Source organism: Mycteria americana, chromosome 28 (genome assembly GCF_035582795.1).
Source record: "Mycteria americana isolate JAX WOST 10 ecotype Jacksonville Zoo and Gardens chromosome 28, USCA_MyAme_1.0, whole genome shotgun sequence".
In the NCBI taxonomy this organism is placed as follows: Eukaryota; Metazoa; Chordata; class Aves; order Ciconiiformes; family Ciconiidae; genus Mycteria; species Mycteria americana.
In genome coordinates, this window is record NC_134392.1 from 834,080 (window position 1) to 856,489 (window position 22,410).

General features: G+C 66.8%; 1 protein-coding gene across 1 annotated transcript; it reads right to left on the minus strand.

Annotated features, from left to right (window-relative positions):
* Window positions 1-5,459: 5,459 nt before the first annotated feature.
* OLFM2 (olfactomedin 2) lies at window positions 5,460-22,055 on the minus strand. Its single transcript, XM_075525990.1, has 6 exons — window positions 21,931-22,055; window positions 12,680-12,829; window positions 11,219-11,374; window positions 9,074-9,293; window positions 8,397-8,503; window positions 5,460-6,389 (listed from the first exon to the last, which is right to left on the minus strand). The coding sequence occupies exons 1-6, from the start codon at window positions 21,985-21,987 to the stop codon at window positions 5,712-5,714; spliced, it is 1,368 nt and encodes a 455-aa protein (XP_075382105.1). The 5' UTR covers window positions 21,988-22,055; the 3' UTR covers window positions 5,460-5,711.
* Between the last annotated feature and the right edge of the window lie 355 nt (window positions 22,056-22,410).

Below are 22,410 nucleotides of genomic sequence, written 5' to 3' on the forward strand. Positions count from 1 at the left end.
CCAGCCGGGATCGGTGCTGAATAACCAATTCGGCTCCTGTTAGGGCTGAGCCTTCGCGAGAATTACAATAAGCTGGAAAAACCCAGCCTGCAGGATGAGTGATTTCGGGCCGGGAGACAGGCTGTTTTCCAGAAGAGTTTCTACATGTGTAAGGTTATTAAATGCCTTGGGGTTTTTTTTTTTTTTGTTTTCCCCCCCCCCTTTCTTTTGTAGCCTAATAAATAGCGGCACAAAGGAAAAGCACGGGGTTGGTTTTTTTTTTTTTCCCCAGCCGTAGGCACCGACCGAACGCGCCTCGAACGGCAGCTGCACTGCAGCACTCGCTGCGTCGCCTCGGTGGGGCCGGGGCTCCGGTCCCGTCCCCGTCCCCACGCAGCGTCCCCCTCAAAGGGACACCCGAGGCTGGGTGAGGCAGGGAAGGTGACCGAGGTCCCTGCGGGGCGGTCGGTGGCATCGTCCTTGTCCCGGTGCTCCCCTCCCGGCGAGCCTTCGCCCAAAGCTTTATCTCGGCGCCGTCAATCTTCCTTACCGAGCCCGCCGGTGCTGCGGTGGCGTTTTGGGAGATGGATCCGGCCTGGGTTTGAAGGTGGGGGGTGACGGCCAGCACCGGCGGAGGGAGGAGGAGCGGGGAAGAGCCTCGGAGAGATGCTGCGGGGCAGGGCGCGAGGGGGGCCTGGCCGCCCGTGGCCGCCCCCGCGGTGAGGGACGCAGCGTCGCTGGCGGCGGGAATGACCCGGGGCGGCGCGGGGCCATCGTGCGCGGAGCTGCTGAGGATGGCGCGGTCCAGGGAGCCTCTGCGGTGCCCAGTCCTGTGCCGCTGGCACGGCCCCGTGCCCGGGGCTCGCTGCCCGGGTGACAAGTGGCACTTGGGACGCTTGTGTGGGACGGGATGGGATGGGAGGGGGATGGGATGGGATGGGATGGGATGGGATGGGGATGGGATGGGGATGGGATGGGGATGGGATGGGATGGGATGGGATGGGATGGGGATGGGATGGGATAGGAGGGGATGGGATGGGATGGGATGGGATGGGATGGGATGGGATGGGGATGGGGATGGGATGGGATGGGATGGGATGGGATGGGAGGGGATGGGATGGGATGGGATGGGATGGGATGGGATGGGAATGGGATGGGATGGGATGGGATGGGATGGGGATGGGATGGGGATGGGGATGGGATGGGATGGGATGGGATGGGATGGGAGGGGATGGGATGGGATGGGAATGGGATGGGATGGGATGGGATGGGATGGGATGGGATGGGGATGGGATGGGGATGGGATGGGATGGGATGGGAGGGGATGGGATGGGGATGGGGATGGGGATGGGGATGGGATGGGGATGGGGATGGGATGGGATGGGATGGGATGGGATGGGGATGGGGATGGGGATGGGATGGGGATGGGGATGGGATGGGATGGGATGGGATGGGATGGGATGGGGATGGGGATGCGGATGGGATGGGATGGGATGGGATGGGATGGGATGGGATGGGATGGGATAGGAGGGGATGGGGCTGGGAGGGGATGGGATGGGGATGGGATAGAAGGGGACGGGCTGGGCTGGGATGCGATGGGATGGAATAGGAGGGGATGGGGATGGGATGGGATGGGATGGGATGGGATGGGATGGGATGGGATGGGAGAGGATGGGATGGGGATGGGATGGGGATGAGGATGAGGTTGGAGAGGAGTGGATGGAGATGGGATGGGACTGGATAGGAGGAGATGGGGATGGGATGGGATGGGATGGGATGGGATGGGATGGGATGGGATGGGATGGGATGGGGAGGGGAGGGGATGGGGATGGGATAGAAAGGGACGGGCTGGGCTGGGATGCGATGGGATGGAATAGGAGGGGATGGGGATGGGATGGGAATGGAGGTGGGATGGGATGGGATGGGATGGGATGGGATGGGATGGGAGGGGATGGGTTGGGGATGGGGATGGGATAGAAGGGGACGGGCTGGGCTGGGATGCGATGGGATGGGATAGGAGGGGATGGGGATGGGATGGGAATGGAGGTGGGATGGGATGGGATGGGGTGGGATGGGATGGGAGGGGATGGGTTGGGGATGGGGATGGGGATGGGGATGGGATAGAAGGGGACAGGCTGGGCTGGGATGCGTTGGGATGGGATAGGAGGGGATGGGGATGGGATGGGATGGGAGAGGATGGGATGGGTTGGGACTGGATGCGAGGGGAGGGGGGTGAGGCAGGCATGCATTCCCGCTCCCAGCCCCTTGCTGTTCCCTGCTCGCTTTGCACCCCAACAGCCAGCACCCCCCTGCGTGCCTCCCGCTGTGGTCACCTACTGTCAGGGGGGGAAAAAACCCACCCAGCCCTCGCTTTGCTGGAAGCCACGGGGTGAGAAACAAGCGCTTCTCGCAGGCCAGCAGCAGCCGTGCTGCGTGCTGAGCCCGGATTCCTACCTCGGTCCACGGGTCGCTTGGATACAGCCTCTGCCGAGATGGGGAGCCTTGCTCAGGCACTAATTGCTAAATAACCGCTGCAGGGGGTTCGCCAGCCGCTGCCCGGAGCCGGCAGGCGTGTGGCTGCACATCGCACACCCCTTGCACGGTGCAACGTCCTCCATCCTTCTCCTCCTCCTCCTCACCTGGCTTTGCTCACTAACCGTCCTCGCCGTGCCAAGCTGGGACGCCGTGCTCTTGGCCGCTGGCCCGCACGTGCTTCCGACAGCAAATTAAACTCCCTGCGTGAGCGAGCCTCAAGCCACGGTGTGAAAAGCGGCCGGCGGGGGCTTGGCCGAGCCACCCTCCGCATCCCGCTCGCAGGGGCTGGGGCCGAGACGCTTCGGTCAGGGCTCGCAGCACGGCGTTAATCGCCTTCCCGTGGTCGCGGCCCGGCCGGGGTGCGAGAACGAAGCTGGAAAAGCAGGGACGTGCTTCAGCGGACGCTGCCCGCGCAGCGTGGGGAAGCCCGGCACCCAAACCCAGCGGCACCCCAACGTACCCCCATCACCCGGACGGCGCCGGGGCCAAGGTGCTTCCCCGAGCGCCTGGGTGATGCTCTGCAGAAGGGGCACGCAGGGGGCTTCTCCTCCCCCGGGACCTATTGATGACCCCCGCGACGAGCCCGTCAGCATGGTCGGAGGCGAGCCGAGCTTCCCAGCACCCCAAAACCCACCGCCATGGGGCGGGGGGGGGGGGGCTGCTGAGATCTAGCATCGCTGCAGCCCTCCGAACCCACTCCTCTTGCACACAACAGCTGATGGGATTAGCGGGGATTCTCCTCTTGTTCCTCACTCCTCTCTCTCGAGGAGAATAAACGTCACAAGGTGCTTCCAGCCTTGATTTTATGCTCTCAACCCAGGCGCCGGCACCGTGACGCCGTCCTTGGGGCAGGGACGGGGTTCCAGGGCTGGACCGGTACCCCCCTTTCCCCTGCCCAAAGCCTGCAAAGGTCCCGGGGCTGCGATGGGGAATCGGAATCGGTGAGGTGACCTCTGCGGGCTTTAACGCACCCCGTCCCCATCCTTGTCCCCATCCTGCCAGCGTCCCCACGCAGCTCTCTGCCCAGGTTTGGCGGGGAGGGGAAGGGCAGGGGTGTCTCTGCTTGCAGGGGTCCTCCCCCCCCCCCCCCCAGTTTGCAAAGCATCTCGCAGGGTCCGGCCTGACCCGTAGCCCTGGGAAACGCAGCTCTGCAACTTGATTTTTGGAGGCCCATTTTAAGCTTTATTACGCCTGACCGTGCTCACAGGAGGTTTGCCCGAGTGGCGAGGCTGCCGGCCGAGCCCCAGGCAGCGCTGCTCCCTCCGCCACCGCCAGCCCTGTGTCCCCTCCGTCCCTTGGTCCCCTCCCACCCCATCCCCTCCGCATCCCCCCCATCCCCTCTGCATCCCCTCCATCCCCTCTGCATCCCCCCCATCCCTCCCACAGCCCCTCCGCATCCCCCCCATCCCCTCTGCATCCCCCCCATCCCCTCCATATCCCCCCCATCCCCTCCATATCCCCCCCATCCCTCCCACAGCCCCTCCACATCCCCCCCCTCCCCTCCACATCCCCCCCATCCCCTCCGCATCCCCCCCATCCCCTCCGCATCCCCTCCATCCCCTCCGCATCCCCCCCATCCCCTCCGCATCCCCCCCATCCCCTCCGCATCCCCTCCATCCCCTCCGCATCCCTCCCATCCCCTCCATATCCCCCCCATCCCTCCCACAGCCCCTCCGCATCCCCCCCATCCCCTCCGCATCCCCCCCATCCCTCCCACAGCCCCTCCACATCCCCCCCATCCCCTCCGCATCCCCCCCATCCCTCCCACAGCCCCTCCACATCCCCCCCATCCCCTCCGCATCCCCCCCATCCCCTCTGCATCCCCTCCATCCCCTCCGCATCCCCCCCATCCCCTCCATATCCCCCCCATCCCTCCCACAGCCCCTCCACCCCTCCTCACCTCTGGGCAGCAGGTTCCTGCTCTCCCCCAGAGCCAAGATCCTGCTGCCCCGGCCCCGCTGGGTGCTCATTTTGGGGCAAGCCACCCGCTTGCAGGGTCTGCTCCCCCCCCTTGCAGGGTCTGCTCCCCCCCTTGCAGGGTCTGCTCCCCCCCCTTGCAGGGTCTGCTCCCCCCCTTGCAGGGTCTGCTCCCCCCCCTTGCAGGGTCCGCTCCCCCCCCTGCAGGGTCCGCTCCCCCCCTTGCAGGGTCCGCTCCCCCCCTTGCAGGGTCCGCTCCCCCCCTTGCAGGGTCCGCTCCCCCCCCTGCAGGGTCCGCTCCCCCCCTTGCAGGGTCTGCTCCCCCCCTTGCAGGGTCCGCTCCCCCCCCTTGCAGGGTCCGCTCCCCCCCCTTGCAGGGTCCGCTCCCCCCCCTTGCAGGGTCCGCTCCCCCCCTTGCAGGGTCCGCTCCCCCCCCTTGCAGGGTCCGCTCCCCCCCTTGCAGGGTCCGCTCCCCCCCCTGCAGGGTCCGCTCCCCCCCCTTGCAGGGTCCGCTCCCCCCCTTGCAGGGTCCGCTCCCCCCCTTGCAGGGTCCGCTCCCCCCCTTGCAGGGTCTGCTCCCCCCCCTTGCAGGGTCTGCTCCCCCCCTTGCAGGGTCCGCTCCCCCCGCCCGCTGCCTGCAGCTGCACTATAATTTCCCTTCCCTTCCTCCTCGCCTCGCCCAGCTCTGCTGTAATTTCCCCAGCGTCGCACCCGCATGCATTAAACATGCCCATAAACAACGTCGCTGGCTGCCAGCGCACATCTGGAGGAGAGGGCCGTAGCTTACAGCCAGCTCCTGGCATCTGCCGGCAGGGGGGATGCAGGAAAAGGGGGGAAACCAAGCCGTCAAGGGACAAATAATAATAATTTTAAAAAAAAAATTGGGGGAAAAAAAAGTATCAGCACGAGCCCCATCAAATGTCAAAGAGAGTGGTTTTATTTGCTGTCAAAATAAAGATGTAAATTGGAAAAAAAACAAAAAAAAACAAAAAAAACCACAAAAAAAACCCAAAAACAAACCAGAAAAAACAACCGAGGTCAGCTCAAATGAAGGCAGCAGAGATCCATGCGCCGCGAACCCGCGGGAAGAAACCAAAGAAATATTAAAAAAAAATAAAAATCAAAGAGGAGGAGGAGGAGGAGGAGGAGGAGGAGGAGGAGGAGGAGGAGGAGGAGGAGGAGGAGGAGGAAGGCTCCATCCCCTCGAGAGAACGGCTGAGGCTGAAGTGTAGAAAAATCAAGAGCCGGGGAGGGAGAGCACAGAGGAGTCCGGCGCAGGGTCACAGCTCACCCGACGTCTTTATGACGTGGAAGAGCGTGACGTTGTAGATGACCTGGTGGCCGTTGTTCCAGGTGTAGAGCACCCTCTCCCGCGGGTTGTAGTCCAGCATGGATATGTGGGAATACTGGTTGTGGAAGGGAATATCCGTGTATTCGTAGCTGGAAGTGTTTGTGTAGTAGGCAAAATAGATCTTGGCGCCGGCGAGGTGCGAGTTGGTGACGTAGAGCGTGCCGCAGATCATGAAGGACTCTCCGGCGCTTCGTTTGGGGTAACCCGTGTCCCAGCTATGCAGGACCTCCAGCGTCTGGGGGTCCACCCGGCTCACCACGATGTTGCCGGCGTTTTGGTTGGTGGTGTAGACTGCCCACAGCCCGCTCTCGTCCACCATGAAGTCGATGTCGGAGAAACCACCCCAAGAATACGGGAAAGTGTTGTTGTAGCCGGCGCCGGCGAGGCTGCGCTGCACCAGCACGCTGCGGGAGCGGAAGTGGTATTTCACCGCGATGTTGCTCTGGTATTTGTTGTAGTAGAGGGACCCGTTGAAGACCACGTGGCCGGTGCCGGCCCAGGGATGCGGCAGGAGATGCTGCACGAAGTTCTGCCCCGTCACGAAGTCGTTCAAGGTCCGAAACTCCAAGACGCGGCGGCCCTTGTAGTAACCGTCCATGTACCACACCTGCAGCAGGCTCAGGTTAGGGGTGCCCGGCCAAAACGGGGCTCCCACCCCCATCAAGACCGGCTCCCAGGACAGACGGACGCGACCCATTTCCTGCACGGCCCCCCCCCCAGCGCATTGCAGCCGTTTACACCGCCGCCACCTGCCAGGACACAACGTTTTTCTGGCTTCCCCCTCCTCGAAACATCTTTTCTGCTCTTTCTGCAGATCCAATGCTTGGGGAATTTTTAATAAGAGGGGGTGCTTCATCAGAACCACCCGGCGTGACCGAGCCCCCCCCCCCCCGCAGAGACTCCGAGGGTGCTCCTGCCCGGGCTCCCACCACGGCGGCCCAGTTGCCTTCCTCTGCGCTTGGCAGAGCTCCGCAGAGGCAGCGTGTGCCCCACGGCAACGGAGCCCAGGGGTTGCACCCGCAGGCAGGCACCCCGGCAAGTGGGCACCCCGGCAAGCGGGCACCCCGGCAAGCAGGCACCCCGGCAAGCGGGCACCCCGGCAAGCGCGCGCGCGCTCCAGAGAACGTGCACAAAGGTGCGTGCAGCCCGGGCAGCGTGCGCGGGCAGCGTGCACCCCAGGGAGTGTGCAAAGGCAGCGTGCACCAAGGTGCATGGACCCCAAGCAGCACACACAGGCAGCGTGCACCCCAGGGAGCATGCATCAGGGTGCATGCACCCCAGGCAGCGTGCACGGGCAGCGTGCACCCCAGGGAGCGTGCAAAGGCAGCGTGCACCGAGGTGCATGGACCCCAAGCAGCGTGCACAGGCAGCGTGCACAGGCAGCGTGCACCCCAGGGAACGTGCACAGGCAGCGTGCACCAATGTGCATGGACCCCAGGCAGCGTGCACAGGCAGCGTGCACCCCAGGAAGCATGCACCCCAGGGAGTGTGCAAAGGCAGGGTGCACCAAGGTGCATGGGCCCCAGGCAGCACAGACAGGCAGCGTGCACCCCAGGGAGCGTGCAAAGGCAGCGTGCACCAATGTACATGGACCCCAGGCAGCGTGCACAGGCAGCGTGCACCCCAGGGAGCGTGCATCAAGGTGCATGGACCCCAAGCAGCATGCACAGGCAGCGTGCACAGGCAGCGTGCACCCCAGGGAATGCGCAAAGGCAGCGTGCACCAAGGTGCATGGACCCCAAGCAGCGTGCACAGGCAGCGTGCACCCCAGGGAGTGTGCAAAGGCAGCGTGCACCAATGTACATGGACCCCAGGCAGCGAGCACAGGCAGCATGCACCCCAGGCAGCGTGCATCAGGGTGCATGAAGGTGCATGGGCCCCAGGCAGCACAGACAGGCAGCGTGCACCCCAGGGAGCGTGCATCAGGGTGCATGCACCCCAGGCATCGTGCACAGGCAGCGTGCACCCCAGGGAACGTGCAAAGGCAGCGTGCATCAAGGTGCATGGACCCCAAGCAGCGTGCACAGGCAGCGTGCACAGGCAGCGTGCACCCCAGGGAACGTGCAAAGGCAGCGTGCACCAATGTGCATGGACCCCAGGCAGCGTGCACAGGCAGCGTGCACCCCAGGCAGCGTGCATCAAGGTGCATGGACCCCAGGCAGCGTGCACAGGCAGCGTGCACCCCAGGCAGCGTGCATCAAGGTGCATGGACCCCAGGCAGCGTGCACAGGCAGCGTGCACAGGCAGTGTGCACCCCAGGCAGCGAGCACCGAGGTGCGTGGACCCCAGGCAGCGAGCACCCCAGGCAGCGAGCACCCCAGGCAGCGAGCACCCCAGGGCCACACTCCCTCGTGGAGGCACAGCCAGGAGGGACACGGCAGCACGAGCCAGGCAGGTTGCAGGGGAGCCGGTGCCCGAGGAGCGCTGGGGTTTTGCAAAAATTCCGAGCCGGGCCTGCCGAGAGAGGAGCTGCCCGCCTGCAAAATTCACCTCCGCTTGGGCCTGGGAGAGCTGGGGGGAAAGCCACCCAGAAAAAAGCCACGCGGGGGCCACGGGAAGCCCAGGCAGGGCTGTCCCCTCCCGCCCCATCCCCACGGGTGCCCCCGCCGCTCACCCGGCTGTCGGCGCTGGGCGTCATCGTGTCGGTCATCCACGACCCAAAGCGGGAGCCCGATGCTCGGATGGTGATGGGGTTGCTGACGCCCGTCAGCTTCCCGCAGCCTGGGGTGGGGACGGAGTTCAGGGTTAGGGGTGGGCACCCGGGACCACGACGTTGCCCGGCTCCCTCCGGTCCCGTAGGCATCAGGCACCGAGCGGGGGGGGACGGGGAACCAGGGCTCCCCTTCACCCCAGGGACCCCCCAGGAGCCTCGGGGGACAGGGCAGCGGGATGAGGGATGCTCAAGGAAAAGGCACCGCTGGGCTCCGGCAGCCATTCCTGAGCAAGGAAAGGCGGCTCCCGCACGGGTCCCAGGGCCCGGCCGCACCAGCAAACACCCCGCCGGCACATACTGGAGGATGCTGGGCTGCCGGTGTTATTATTATTCGGAAGAGATCGGCAGTGCAGCAAAGCGGGAGGCCCAGCACGTGGGCAGGGCGCCCGGCAGCTGCAGGCAGCAGCGGCGGCGGCTTGGCTTCTCTGAAACGGGAAGCGGGCGGCATCGGCCGCCTGCCCTGCCTGCACGGGGAGGGACCCCGGGCTTCCCTGCACGCGCGGGGACGCCGCTGTGAACGGGGGGGGGGGACACCTGGGTGCCCACCCACCGCGGAGCTGAGGTGGCGGGGGCCGTACCCAGTTTTTGCATGCAGGCGTGCAGCCGTGCCTCCAGCATCAGCACCCGCTGCTGCAGCTCCTCGTAGTCGTAGGCACCCATCTCCTCCTGGATGGCCAGCAAGCTCCCGGAGAGGTTCCTCACCTCCTCCTTCAGGTGCACGATCAGCCTCGTGTCCGACTTGTACTGATCCAGGACGGGCAGCAGAGGCAGCAGCTCCGTCATCTTGTCCTTGAGCTCCTGTTTAAGGGGTGCAAGGGGGAAAAAAAAAAAAAACAACACCCCCACCCCCCTTAAATTAAACCCCTGCCTGCAGCCTGGTGGTGCTTGTGCCCGTGCCTGCAGTCCGTCCGTCCATGCCGCCGGGGTGGGACAGACGGACCCCCCCCCCCCCGGGTAGCAAGGAGCTTTCCGGCACAGCAGCACCCGATGGAGGAGCCTCGTTAACAGCCCAGCGAGGAGCCCTATTCCCTGGGCTGGTAATTAATAACAATTACAAGGTTTCGCATCTTCCAAGCGCTTGGGGAGCGGTAGCTAATGAATCGCCCGCCGCCGTCGCCTCGCTCCGCAGCGTGGGAAGCAAGGCAGGATCCGGCCCCACCGTGGGGGCACGGGGTGACGTCCCCCCCTCCCCAGCCAGCCAGGAGCGGCGGGGCGGCTGGGCACGGAGCGATGCTCTAGGCAAGAGGGAGGCAGGAAGGCGCAGTGACGGCGCTGGGGGAATAAGAGCAACAGGCGGAGCTCTAAGCCGGGTCCAGGGTTTCAAAAAAATCTCCGCTTATTTTTAGCACGAGGAGGAGGTTAAGAGGCATTTTGACCTTGGCTTTGGAAGCAGCCGGGCAAAGGCTTCAGCCGCCCGGCAGGCAAAGGCTGAGCAGGGTCCCCGACAGCCGACACGGGACCGGGGCGCAAGGACGGGGTGGGGAGAGCACGCCAGGGATGGGCGCTGGCCGCAGGCAACGGGCGCGCGGGCGCCCAGCGTGCCGCAGGGACGCTCGGCTCTGGGGTGGCCACGGGGATGCTCGACCCCGGGGAGCCGTGCGTGATCCTGCCGGGCTTGCGCCAGCCGCCGGACCGGCATGGCGGGGAAGCAGCGCGGGGGAAGCACGGCAGCCAGCTGGCCCTGGCTGCAAGCCACTCCGCTGAGTCTCCTCGGCCCAAGGACGCTGTAAATCCACAGCCAGCGCCTCCGGCCCGCTCCGAGGCCCCGGCCCTGCTCGCCGTCCCACGGCTCAGCTGGTTTTGCCGGGAACAAGCCCGGCTCGCCACCACCTTTCCTCCCTCCTCGCCTTTCATTTCGGGGCGGCATTACCGGGCCAGCGTTGTGGCGTCTCGGCCGGATTGCATCCCGGTCACGGGGCTCAGCACCTCCCTGCCGTGATTAAACCAGCCGAGACGTTTGCTGCAGCTCAGATGTTTAATCAATGTCTCGTCTCTGCAACTGTCAGCGCCCAGCGTCCGCCCGAGCATCCCCCGGCCCGTTCCGGAGCCAAGAACCAGCCGCTCCCGAGACAGAAACGCTCTTTTAGCTGTCAGGATGAAGCCTTGAGGCTCCCAAAATAAACCAGTGCCCCGGGGGGGGGGCGGGTAATGGGATTTCTTGGGGGTGCAGAGCCGCTGCAGCACCGGCAGCATTGACTTGCAGGCTGCATCGATCAGCGCACGGCGCTGGCGGCTGCCGCTCGTCAGGTGGAAATCGTGGCTTTGCCGGGGAAGAGCGGTGTTTTGTTTAATTAAAGGTGTCGATTCGCAGCCGGATGGGCTGGGAATTGGCCGTCTCCGCTGTCCCGGCACCGGCACAGCTCCCTCCGCGGCACCCGGGGTGGCGGCAGGATGCGGCCCCGGGTCGGTTTGCCCTGCGCCTTGCCTGCGTGCCCACCGCAGCTGGGCACCCTCTCCTGCTCCTGCACCCGCCCCGCGCTCTCGGGTGACACAGGGACGCTCGGCCACCCGGACTGCCACAGGGACGCTCAGCTTTGGGCCCACCCCAGGGACGCTCGGCCACCCGGACCACCGAAAGCAGGACCCTTCCCAGGGTGCCCACCCGTGTCGTGGCATCACACAGCACGGCGTGCTCGGGGAGGGCTGCCGAACCTGGCGGCCGGTCCCACGGGGCACGAGAGGCATCGGGGGGGGGGGGGGGACGACGACGGGGACGGGCTCACCTGGAAGCTCTTGGCGTTGAGGCTCTTCTGGCTCTCAGCGGCCACCTTCAGCCTGGAGTCCAAGCCCTTCATCAGGGACTCGGTGTTGCGCACGTATTGGAGGTCCCGGTAGGTCCGGAGGTCCAACACCTCCATGGACTGGGAGATGTTCTGCACCTGCGCGACGGGACGGCACGGGGGGGGGGTGACAAAGCCCTCCGTCTAATTAACACAGCCCCCTGCCCCATCTCTGCTGCTAACAGAGAGGCTGGAGCCGGGGAAATTTGGGGTGTGGAGGCAGAGAGGGGACGGGGAAGGCAGAGCGACCCCCAGAACCAGCTCAAGGCCAGCGGGTGCTGGTGGGGACACGGCCCCGGGAGACCCCACCCGCTGTCCCCGTCCCCGGGGAGCCGCAGGACGAGCAGCTCCCCCCTCCACCGCACCAGCATTTATGTAAACGCTTGTGAGAAAACTCTTCCCCCTGCCGCTTTAATGTATAAAATAATGCGTTTTACTCATCCTGCTTCGGCTGTTATTTGTTTTTTTAAACCACCCGAGCGCACATTTCCCAGCCCGGTCTATGAGCTTTCATTCTTTAATTTCATCTGCCGCAGCCGGCAAAGTTATTTTATTTCCACGCTTTCAAATGACGTGAACATGGCTGTGTTCCTCAAACGGTTATTTATTTATTAGCGCCGGCCCCGCTGGTATTTACGGTGCCGCCGCCGCTTCGGAAGGGAGCTGCTTAAGAGGCGTTTTTGCAGCACGTTATAATAAAAGTTTAATCGGGTTTGCGGTGTGCCTGCCCGTACGGACGTGTAAAAACCAGGGGGAAATTAAATGAGCTCTGCTCAGGCACACGGCTCCCCGCGGCGGGGAGGGGAAGGCCAATGGCTTCTGCCAGCGTTTCCGCAGAGCCCACGGGGAAGGGGCCGTGGGAAACCACCCGTCCCCCGTTCCGCACGGGGAAACCCCCCGAGCTCCGTTAAGCGTCGTTTGGCTCACGGGGCTGCAGCCTAAAGCGTGCTTGGGATTTAGCTCCCGGCCGACTTCATCTCCGCGGCCACGTGGCGGGCTCGCTTCGTGCGGCGAGGGCATCGCCGCGTGCCGGTGGCACCACGGATGCGCGGCGGCACGGTGACGCCCTTCCGGCAAAACCACGCAGGAGGATGCGAGCGCTGCTCTTTGCGGGGGCGTTAAGGGCGCTCGTAGCGGCAAACAGCAGCTCTTTGCACAGCGATGTTACGCAGGGAGGGAGGGAGCTGCGGGCGTCCTCGCCGGGACGCGGTCGCCACGCGTCCCACGGAAAGGGACGAGCCTGTCACACCCCGCCGTGGGGCGCGCCCGCGCTGGAAGGGGGTCCCCCACCGTAGAGGTCCGAGCTACCGGGCAAGGCTCTGCATCTTCCCGCCCACAAATTAACCACTTCGTTAGCGGGCTCGGCTGGTAATGCCAATTAGCACCGGGCCGGCCAACGCTCACCTTCTCCATGAGCTGGCGGAGCTGGTGGCTGCGCAGGTCGCGGGAGCAAGTGCCCTGGACGGGGATGACGGCCGTGCAGAGGCATTTGCCGTCGGGGGCTTGTGCCGAGGTGTAAACCTGCCAGCCTTCGTCGGGGCTCTGGAAGAGGGTCTGCGGGAAAGAGGAGGGGAGATGTCAGGCCCCCGAAGGGTGCCGGAGCCGCTCGCCCGCCCGCGCCAGGCTCCCCACGCGTGCCGGGGCTTCCCCGAAACCGCAGGGGCTGGGGCAGGGCCGGCAGCGCGGCATCGCCTCGGCAAGAGGCTGGGGGGTCTTTCCCTCTTGCCGTCACCTGGCTGGGGACAAACCAGCCCAGGGAGCGACGTCGCGGCGCCAGGACGAGCCCACCAAACCCTTCCTGAAGCGGCGCCATCCCCGCCCGGCGCCGGCAAAGCTCGCGTCCCGCCACGGCGCAGCCCCGTGGTCCTGCCCTGCCCGCTGCCGCCTCCAGAACCCGTTCTCGTCCCGGTGGATCTGAGCCGCTTTGCATTTCTCCCTCCTTTTAGGTTTTCATCCAGGTCATTTAATATTTTTTCCCCCCTCTCCAAGGCTCATTTCGCCGCAGCGATCTGCTCCAAATACGGAGATTTCAGCTTCCCAGCAGGTCCTGCGCTCCCAGGCCGGCCACGAAATGACAGCGGGATGGGAGGGAATGACGAGGAAACACTCTTCATCATCTCCCACCAGCCAGCTCCGCATCCCTCCTCTTCCTCCCGCAGACCCAGCCCGGTGTTATTTCCCACTAATAGGGTCGACGAGGCAGGAATTTCCTCCGCCGCGGCCATCTCGCCGCTGGAGGGGAGCGGAGCTCCGAGTACGAATTGCTCATTCCTTCCCCTTGAATTTCGGGTCTCTTCGACGGTGGTGGGGAAACACCGGCACATCCCCCTGCGCGGGGGGGCACCCGGGCGGGCACCGGGGCACCCCCAGCTAGCCCCCCGAGCATCCCACCAGCCCCGCTGCCCTCGGAAAGCCGATTTTCGCCTCCAGCTGCGGCTTTTCCAAGCGGATCCAGGGTCGGGGTTTTGCTTTTGGTCTCCCAACGCGGCCGAAGATGGGGGTGACCACTGCAGGCTCCCGCTGCCCCCCGTTTTCAGCTGGGTCTCACCACGCTCGCCCCGAAAACCAAGCAGAGAAACATCCACACCCCCCCCTTCCTTCCTCCCCTTTGCCTGATTTATTCATGCCATAAGCCGGCGTTTTTGCGCTGGGCCATTTAGCATTTCATGGGTAATTCATAATTATTAATTATGAAAATCAAGAGCAAACTCATCGCTCTCCAAGCGCCTTCTGCACCGAGCCAGGCGAAGATAAATGACCCGTTCCCTGTAACAAGCCAGGGACGATACTTTACTTTACACGCAGCGGTTTTAACTTCATGTTTCACATCGGAAGGGATTTATTGGACACGGCGGTGGCTAAACACCGTTCTCTAACCTCCGGCGCAACGAGAATAAATTAACTGACGGCAGTGTAAAACTCGCCCTTAACCGAGTAAATTCCCGAGTTATCGCAGGCGGAGGTAAATAGAGGATTTATTCAGCCCAGCTCCAATGCAGCAGAGATGGAGCCTGGTCGGCGCGGGGGCCGGGAGCCCTCGGCAGCCCCGGCTGGTGACGAGCCACATCGCGGGATAACCAGTCCTTAGGAAGGCGCCGGCGGACGGCGTCGCGCTGGCGGACGGCGTCGCGCCGGCTGCTCGCTGCTACGGCAGGTGAATTAATATGATGAGCGATTATCAGAGAGGCACGTTGGGAAAGACCGAATGGACGGCGTTGTGTGCTCCTACCCACCAAAACTGGGGTCCCCATGGCAGGAGGGGGTCCCCCCCCCCCAGCTGCTCCGGGCACGGCGTGGGGCTGGCACCCACGGCACGAGCACCGGCAGCCGGCACAGGCGCCGCTCGATCTCCCACCCCCAGGATCCCGGGAACATCCTGTGCACCAAAAGCTTCATTTCTGCCTTCAAAAAAAAAGCTACCGAGATGAAAAAGCCCAAAGCAAACCCGGAGCAACCTGGGCAGAGCATCCGCAGCCGCCGAGGAACCATTTCCCTTTACCCGGGACCCTCCTGGCCGCGGCTGAGCAGCGTGCAGCCATGAATACTTTATAGAGGGCTAATGCATAATTAATGCCAGGCAGGATGCGTGCAGGCAGCGCTCAGAGCCCCCGATTTGGAGGCTGGCAGAGCTCCTCTGCCTGCCAGATTGGGCTTCGCACGGCGCGGAAACCCCGGGGTCCGTCCCGAGCGGCCCCCGGGATGTGGGTGAGCATCCACGGGCGAGAGCCGGATCCCGGGAAGATGCAGTTCCACGGCCGCATCCAGCCCCCCTCCCTGCACATAACCCCCAGGGATGGAGGCGGAGGGCAGCCCTGCCCGCGCCTGCCCACTGCGGCTCGGGGGCCCGGCGGCGGCGGCGGCTGCTGCTGCTGGCGGTATTATTAGGTTAAACGCAGCCTGTGCAATCTGTCACTGGGTTATTAATTAGAGCTCCCCGGGAAAGCTGCCTGCTCGCAGCTCGGGAGAGGAGAAACTGCTGACACCCTCGGCCGCGGTGCAGAGAGCTGCCAGGGAGCCGGTGACCGGGGCGGGGGGGGGTGTGGGGTGTCGGAGCACCCCAACCCCTCTCATGAGGGACATGGGGGTCCCCAAGCATCCGGGAATCCCCGCTCGGCCCCTTGCCTCAGCAAAGCAGCCATGGCTGGGGGCACTGGGGTCTGACCAAGCGCCCTTCGAAGCCAGGAGACCCCCAGTTGGCACGGGCGGTAAAGGCAAGAGCCCCTCCACGCCTCTGCCCCCTCCTTCTGGAGCGGGACCGCTGGTGATGGAGCCGCTGCAGAGGATGCTCCGGTCTCTCCCCGTCGCCGGCCGGAGCGCGGTGTTGCTCCTCCGGCAAGTTGAGAGCCGTTGCCTTGCTCCAGCGCCAGGGTCTGCAGCGACGGCGTCCCCGTCGTGCCACAGGGCCGAGCCGATGGGAGCACCCGGGCCTGGGCTGGACGAATCCGGCTCTGGACCTCAGAGCAGAAAAGGAACCGCTGTTTTCTAGAAAGGGGCTTCGAGAGCCCCTGAACAACGGCAAAAGGCCACGCCGGGCATCACCATGCCCGGAGCTGAAGCCAGGGAGGCCAGCATCGGCTTTTGGGTAAGCCCGGCTCACTTCAGCATCCAGCGCTGCCTTGCTAAACCCAGGCGGGAGATCAGCTCCGCAACCGGCACGCCAGCTCCCCGCCACGGCTGCGCCAGCGGCCCCTCGCGCCCCGCGGTCCGGCACGCCATCCCGGCGGCTCCCGTGGGCGGTTGCGCCAGCCCGTTACAGCCGCATTAGCAGCGCTCCTTCCCGGTGATTAATGATTTTACAACGAACACCAAAGAGTGACTAATGATTAGCCAATTATTGCAGAGCAGCGCCTGCTTTACCCCGAGCGCCGCTAATTGCCCTGCAACGTGATTGCCTGTTCGGTGGTGCCCGGTGAGACCCCGTCGCCACGCGCAGGGCCGCGGCGACGAAGGCCGCTGCTCTCGTCCTCCGCAGAAGCTCTGCCGGGAACGGCACCCCGAAAAAGATCCCTAGGGATCCCAGGGATCCCTGTGGAACGGGTCGAGGGTTGCGGGGAAAGACCCTCACGGCTGGGACTTGCACCAGCCAAGGTGGGGGGAGCCACCCGGTGAGCCCCCAACGGCTCTGCCGGTGGCTCCGGGCGCGGGGGGCTGGGGGGGGGGCAGGGCGGTCGCTGCCAGGAGCGGGGGGCACGCAAAGCTGGTCGGCTACTGCCGGCGGGCAGCACGTCCGCCGGCCCAGCTGACGGCAGGCTCCAGATGGGCTGTGCCAGCTCCTTCCTCAAACACCCCCAAACCAGATCATCCACCCCCCCCGCCCCCCCAGCCGAGATCGGCACTGGCAACGGCAAGAAGCGCCTGCCTTGGCAGGATTTCCCACCACAGCCCCCCAAACAGGGTGCCCAGTCCCACACGGGAAGGCTCCGGCTACCGGAGAGGTTTTCTCACGATGAAGGATGTGGCCCCACATCACGGCCCCCCCCACCAGCATCACCGGCTACGGCTGGGTGCCAGCCAGGCCCCGCAGCACCGACCGCGCAGCCCAGCCCTCCCCGGGTGCGGCATCACCCGGGGCGCAGCCCAGCCCTGTCGCTGCCGTTGCAGCCCCCCAAAACATCCCCCCCCCCCCCCCCCGCCACAAGCGTGTCCCCCTCCACTCCCAACTTGTTTTCACGCCGCACACCCGGCCCCGCTCTCACCGGGGTCTGCACCGAGGGGCTGACACCAGCCGCAGCCCCCAGAGTCCCAGGGGAAATTTGGGGTGCCCCAGCCTGGGGACAGCCACCAGCTCCCCAGGGGCCTGCGACCCAGGGGGCTCACCCCCCTTCCCTAGCCAGGACCCCCGCCCCGCAGGGGTCCAGCTCCCCCCCCCCCCGCCCAGCCCTGCCCCAGCCCCCGGGAACTGCCCAGCTCGGGTCTCCCGGGGGAAAGAAGGGGGTCAGGAGCCCCCCAGCTCCCCCCCGCAGGGGTCTCCTCCATTGGACGACCCCAGCCCCAGGCTCCCCAGTGAGACCAGCCCCAGTCGGGGGGTCCCCAGTGCCTGCCCTGCCCGGGGGGAAGGCAGGAGGGGGGATCCCCGTGCCCCGGGGGGGTCCCGTGTGCCCTGCCCGGGGAGGGGGTCCGCATGCCCGGGGAATCCCCGGTGGAGGGGGGGTCCTGTGCCCAGGGGGAAAGCGAAGGGGGGGATCCCGTGTCGGGGGAGGGGGTCCCCGGTGCACCTTGCTCGGGAGGAAGGGAGGATGGGGAGGTGCCCATGAATGGGGGGGGGTCTCCGGTGCACCTTGCCCGGGAGGAAGGGAGGATGGGGGGGTGGCCGGGGGAAGGCGGAGGGGGGTCCCCGCGCCCGGAGGGGGAAGAGGAGGGGTCCCGATGCGCCGCATCCCGGGGCCGCCCGAGCCCGGCGGGTGCCGGTACCGGTGGCGCAGCTCCGCGCCGCAGCCCAGGCATCCCCCCCCCCCCCCAGCCCTCTCCCGCCGTACCCGCACCCCCTCCCCGGTGCTCCCCTCCCCAGTACCGGGCCGACTCACGATCTTCTCGGAGGTACCGGCCCGTGACACGGCGGTACCGTTGAGCCCCACCAGCGAGGGCAACGTCTGGGACATCCAGTTGGTGACCATGGCCATGGTGCTCAGCACGGCCCCGATCTTCAGCAGCGGCACCGTCATGTCGCCGTCGCCGCCGCCGCCTGCCCATCACACCCCGCCACCCGGTCCCGGTACCGGTGCCGGTGCCGGTGCCCGCCGGGGCGAACCACGCACCGGCCCCGCCGCCTGCGGAGCCCCCGCGCCGCGCTCGCCCTTATAACGGGGCCGGCGCCGCTCCGGAGTGACGTCGGCGTCGCTGGCCCCGGGCCAGCCCGGTACGGCCCCGGTTTGGGGCGGGTCTGCCCGGCACGGTTCGGGGTGGTCCCGGTTCGGGATGGTCCCGATTCGGGGTGATCCTGCCCGGCACGGTTCGGGGTGGTCCCGGTTCGGGATGGTCCCGATTCGGGGTGATCCTGCCCGGCACGGTTCGGGGTGGTCCCGGTTCGGGGTGGTCCCGGTTCGGGATGGTCCCGATTCGGGATGGTCCTGCCCGGCACGGTTCGGGGTGGTCCCGGTTCGGGGTGATCCTGCCCGGTACGGTTTGGTACAGTCCCGATTCGGGGTGATCCCGTTTTGGGGGGATCCTGTCCGGCCCCCGGTTCGGGACGGTCTTGCCCGGCACGGCTCGGTACGGTCCCGGTTCGGGGTGGTCCCACCCGGCACAGCACAGCACAGCACCCATCCAACCCAGCTCCCTTTGGAGCAGCCCAGCATGGCCTGGGCTGGGGGAGCAGGACCCCCAGAGACTCCTGGTTTCGGGGAGCAGGACCCCCAGAGACCTCTGGTTTGGGGGAGGAGAACCCCAGAGACCCCCGGTTTGGGGGAGCAGGACCCCTGGAGATCCCTGGTCTGGGGGAGCAGGACCCCTGGAGATCCCTGGTGTGGGGGAGCAGGACCCCCAGAGCCCCTTGATTTGGGGGAGGAGAGCCCCAGAGCCCCTTGATTTGGGGGAGGAGGACCCCCAGAGACCCCCGGTCTGGGGGACCAGGACCCCCAGAGACCCCTGCTCTCCCTTACCCTGGTCCCAGTATCAGGGACCTCCGCACCCCCAGCCTGGTTTGGAGGCTGCAGCCACCCCCGAGCACCCATCACCCCGGGCCCAGCCCCCCCAGCCCCCCTTGAGGCCCCACAAGGCCCCCCCCAGACACCCCAAATTCTCGTCTCCATCCTCACGACAGCCCACGGCTGCGGGGACCAGGGAGGATGCGACCCCTCCACGGCCCCCCCACCTCCTGCCACCTCCCCCAGCGCACCCCATCCCCACAGCAGCGACCTCCCTGGGGTCCCCCCGGACACCCCAAACCCTTTCAGCAGTTCTGCCGGTGGGTGCCCACCCTGAGCCCCCCACGGGACCCGGCCCACTGGGTGCAGCAGCGGGACCCCCGAGGCTTTGAGCATCCTCGCCCTGTTTTTGCCGCCCATCTCCCGTGCCACGGTCCCACAGTGCCACCGCGTGGGGACAGACACGCACAGCCCAGGGGCAACCACGGGGAAAGCCCCCCCCCACCCCCCCCCACCCCCCCCTCCCCACGGTGCCCCCACGCCGCGGGTTTCGGGGTGCTCCTGGGCTTTGCGCTGCAGACACCGGCTCGGCCACCACCGCGGAGGGGACAGGGAAGCACCCACAGGGACAACTGTCCCCGTGTCCCCAGGGACGAGGCCCTGGTAGGTGGGGACGGCCAGCAGACCCCAGCAGGGACTGAAGGGTGGGTGCTCACCTCTGAGACCCTCCCTCAAGTGCCTAGGAACCCCCAAAGTGGGCATCTGGCCCCAGGGGGGATCCACGCTGGGTGCAGCCGCCACCCAAGATATGGGTGTCCCCATGCTCTGGCCTGCAGCGATGCAGCTGCCACATTAAGGACTCATTTTTGGGGGGGGGGGGTTGACCCCACAGCCACAGGGCAGGGCTTCCAAACCCCCCATCTCCCACCCGCCACGAGCCCTGCGTGCCACGTGCTCCCACGGGGACACCCACGGGGCGAGCGTGTCACCGGCACACCCGGGTGCACGGGGCGGGCAGCTTCATCTGAGGGGCTTTGCACAACCAGGACAGCGTGGGAGGATGGGGGAGCCCCCCCTTGCGACCCCCAAACCTCCTCCCCACCTCTTCATTACTCCGTTGCAGCGTTCCCTTCCAGCCCAGACGAGGAATCTGCCTGCAGATAGATAGCTCGTTAACTCCAGCTCGTTAGGTGTGGCTGAGCGCGGTGCTGGGGAACGAGGTGCAGATGCAGCAGGGCCTCGGTGGGGCCACGCACCCACCCCCCAAACCCACTGGGGCAGTGGGAGCAGAGCAGCTGTTTAGGGGGGAAAGGGGGAGATCCAGATGCGGCCAAGGCCCGCCCGGAGCTCCCCACATCCCAGCCATCTCCAGCCGGGTCCCCGCATCCCGTCCCTGCCCCGTCACCCCCCGGATGAGCCCCCCGCATGGGTAGCACCCAGAAGAGGAGTCTGGTTTGGGGTCCCACCCCAGCCCCATCGCCTGCAGCTTGGGGACACGCAGGGAACACGAGCAGGGAGGTGGCAGGGCCACACTCTGGGCAGGCTGGGGACATAATTTCTGCCCGGGATTGGCCCCGGTTCAGCCCCAGCGTCACCCCGGCACCCCGCAAAAGCACCTCTGGGAAGCAGCTGCGGGGAAGACCTGGCCAGGCCGGCGCAGCCCCCAGTCTGGCAACCCCAGCTCATGCATAGTCAACAGGCTGCACAACCGCCGCTGAATATTCAGCAGAGCCAGCTGCTAATAACGAACCACTTAATTGCAAATAACGCCAGGCCCAGCACACAGCTCTGGCTGCTGACCCACGGGCCCCGGGCGGCGCCGAACCCAGTGTGCGGGGCTGCAGGGAGAGGATGGGGCCACCGCGGGAGCCCCCAAACCGGCCCTGTCCCCACGGCGGCTTGTGGCAGCCGCTGCGGGTTGACCTCCCGCGGCCCCGGAGGGCCGAGGCGCTTTGGAGGACGGAGGCAGCCCCAGGGTAAGGGGGGGGACACACAGGGACACCGAGCTACGTCCTCGCCGTCTCGCCCCTTGGGACCTTCCCGCCTCGCCACCTCCGCCCCGGCACAAGGATGCCGCTGGCACGCGGGGCACGCGGGCGCTGGGACGGTGCCATCCCTGGTGGCACTGGGCGGAGGGAGGCGGGTGGTGGAGCCGCGCTGGCCCTGGCCCCACTGGGACACGGCGCGCAAGCCCGTGACACCCGCCTTGGCGGGCGCCTGCACAGCTGCCAGCGCCCCAGCGGTGCCGGGCACAGCTGGAGCACAGCTGGCTCTGGCGCAGCTCCGAGGAGTCTGGTCCCTCCCAGTGCTGCCGCGGTGGCTGCCCTCAGGGGACCCGAGTCACCCATCTGTCCCCCCACGGGCAGATCATCCCGGCACAGAGCCAGCACCGGCCCCAAGCCCTGCCGGGGTGCACCCATGGGCGCCTGCTCCCCCCCCAGGCTCCCCCCAGACCCACCCGCAACCCCGCGATGTCCCCCAGGGTGGGGACAGCTGGCACCCCACATCCACACCGGTGTCAGGGGCCAGCCCGGGGCACGTGGCACGGCCCGGGTGAAGCGGGACGGATCCAGGCCGTTGCCTTCCCTCGTCCTCGATGGCCACGTGTGAAGGCGCTCCCACGCCAGTCCCACCAGAGCCATCCGTCACCCACGTGTCCCCACCACCGCACTGGCACAGGGCAAGGTCCCCAGCATCCCCCAGCTCAGACCGAGCACCCTCCTGGGGTGTCCGGGGAGGGGTTATGCCACCGTCCCCGCACCCAGGTGGCCACCCAGGTGGCCACCCCCGAGGCCGGGAGGGTGGTGGGACACCGGGGCCAAAGCCCAGCACTCACCCTGGGCTTGGGAAGGACCCCAGCACCCGAGTGCCACCCACAAACACCTTGGGGTGCCCGGTGTCCCCTGGGGTTGCCCGGTGTCCCCATCCTGGGGACATACCCAGGGCAGGTCCTGGCATCCCCACCGGCCCCGGTGCCAAACCGGCATCCCCGGGGGAAGCTGAGGGCACCGCCCGGCCCCCCTCGAACCGATCCCCCCCCTCCCCCCGCCCGGCGCCCCCGCCCTCCCTTACCTGCATCGCGGGGGAACCGGCGGAGAGGAGGAGGAGGAGGCCGGGGAAGAAGCGCATCCTGCAGGCACGGACCCCGCCGGGGCCGCCCCGCTGCTGCCGGTACCGGAGCCTCACCGGGCCGGGTCGGGTCGGGTCGTTCCCCGGTTGCTACCGGAGCCGGTCCCGGAGCCGCAGCCGCTCAGCGCCGCCGCAGCCGCATCCCCCGGCCGGGCCCCGCCGCCGCCGCCGCCGCCGCCGCCGCCGCCTTTGTCCGCGCCGCGCCCCCGCCCCGGCCGGGCCCCGCCGCGCTGCCGAGCGGGACCCGCCGCCACCGGCTGCAGCCGCGACACCGGCCCGGTGCAGGGGGCGGCGCGCCCGGTGGGGGAGGCTGGAGGCACCGGGTCGGACCGGGCCGGGCTGGGCGGAACCGAACCGGGCTGAGCTGGGCGGAACCGAACCGGGCTGGACCGGGAGGGAGGGAGGGAGGCGGCCGAGCATCCC

Coding starts and splice junctions, on each gene's coding strand:
- OLFM2 (XM_075525990.1), bottom strand. CDS start 21,987: ATGCGCTTCTTCCCCGGCCTCCTCCTCCTCCTCTCCGCCGGTTCCCCC. Junction 12,830..21,930: donor CCGGTTCCCCCGCGATGCAG/GTAAGGGAGGGC, acceptor TCTTTCCCGCAG/ACCCTCTTCCAGAGCCCCGA. Junction 11,375..12,679: donor TCCGCCAGCTCATGGAGAAG/GTGAGCGTTGGC, acceptor CCCGTCGCGCAG/GTGCAGAACATCTCCCAGTC.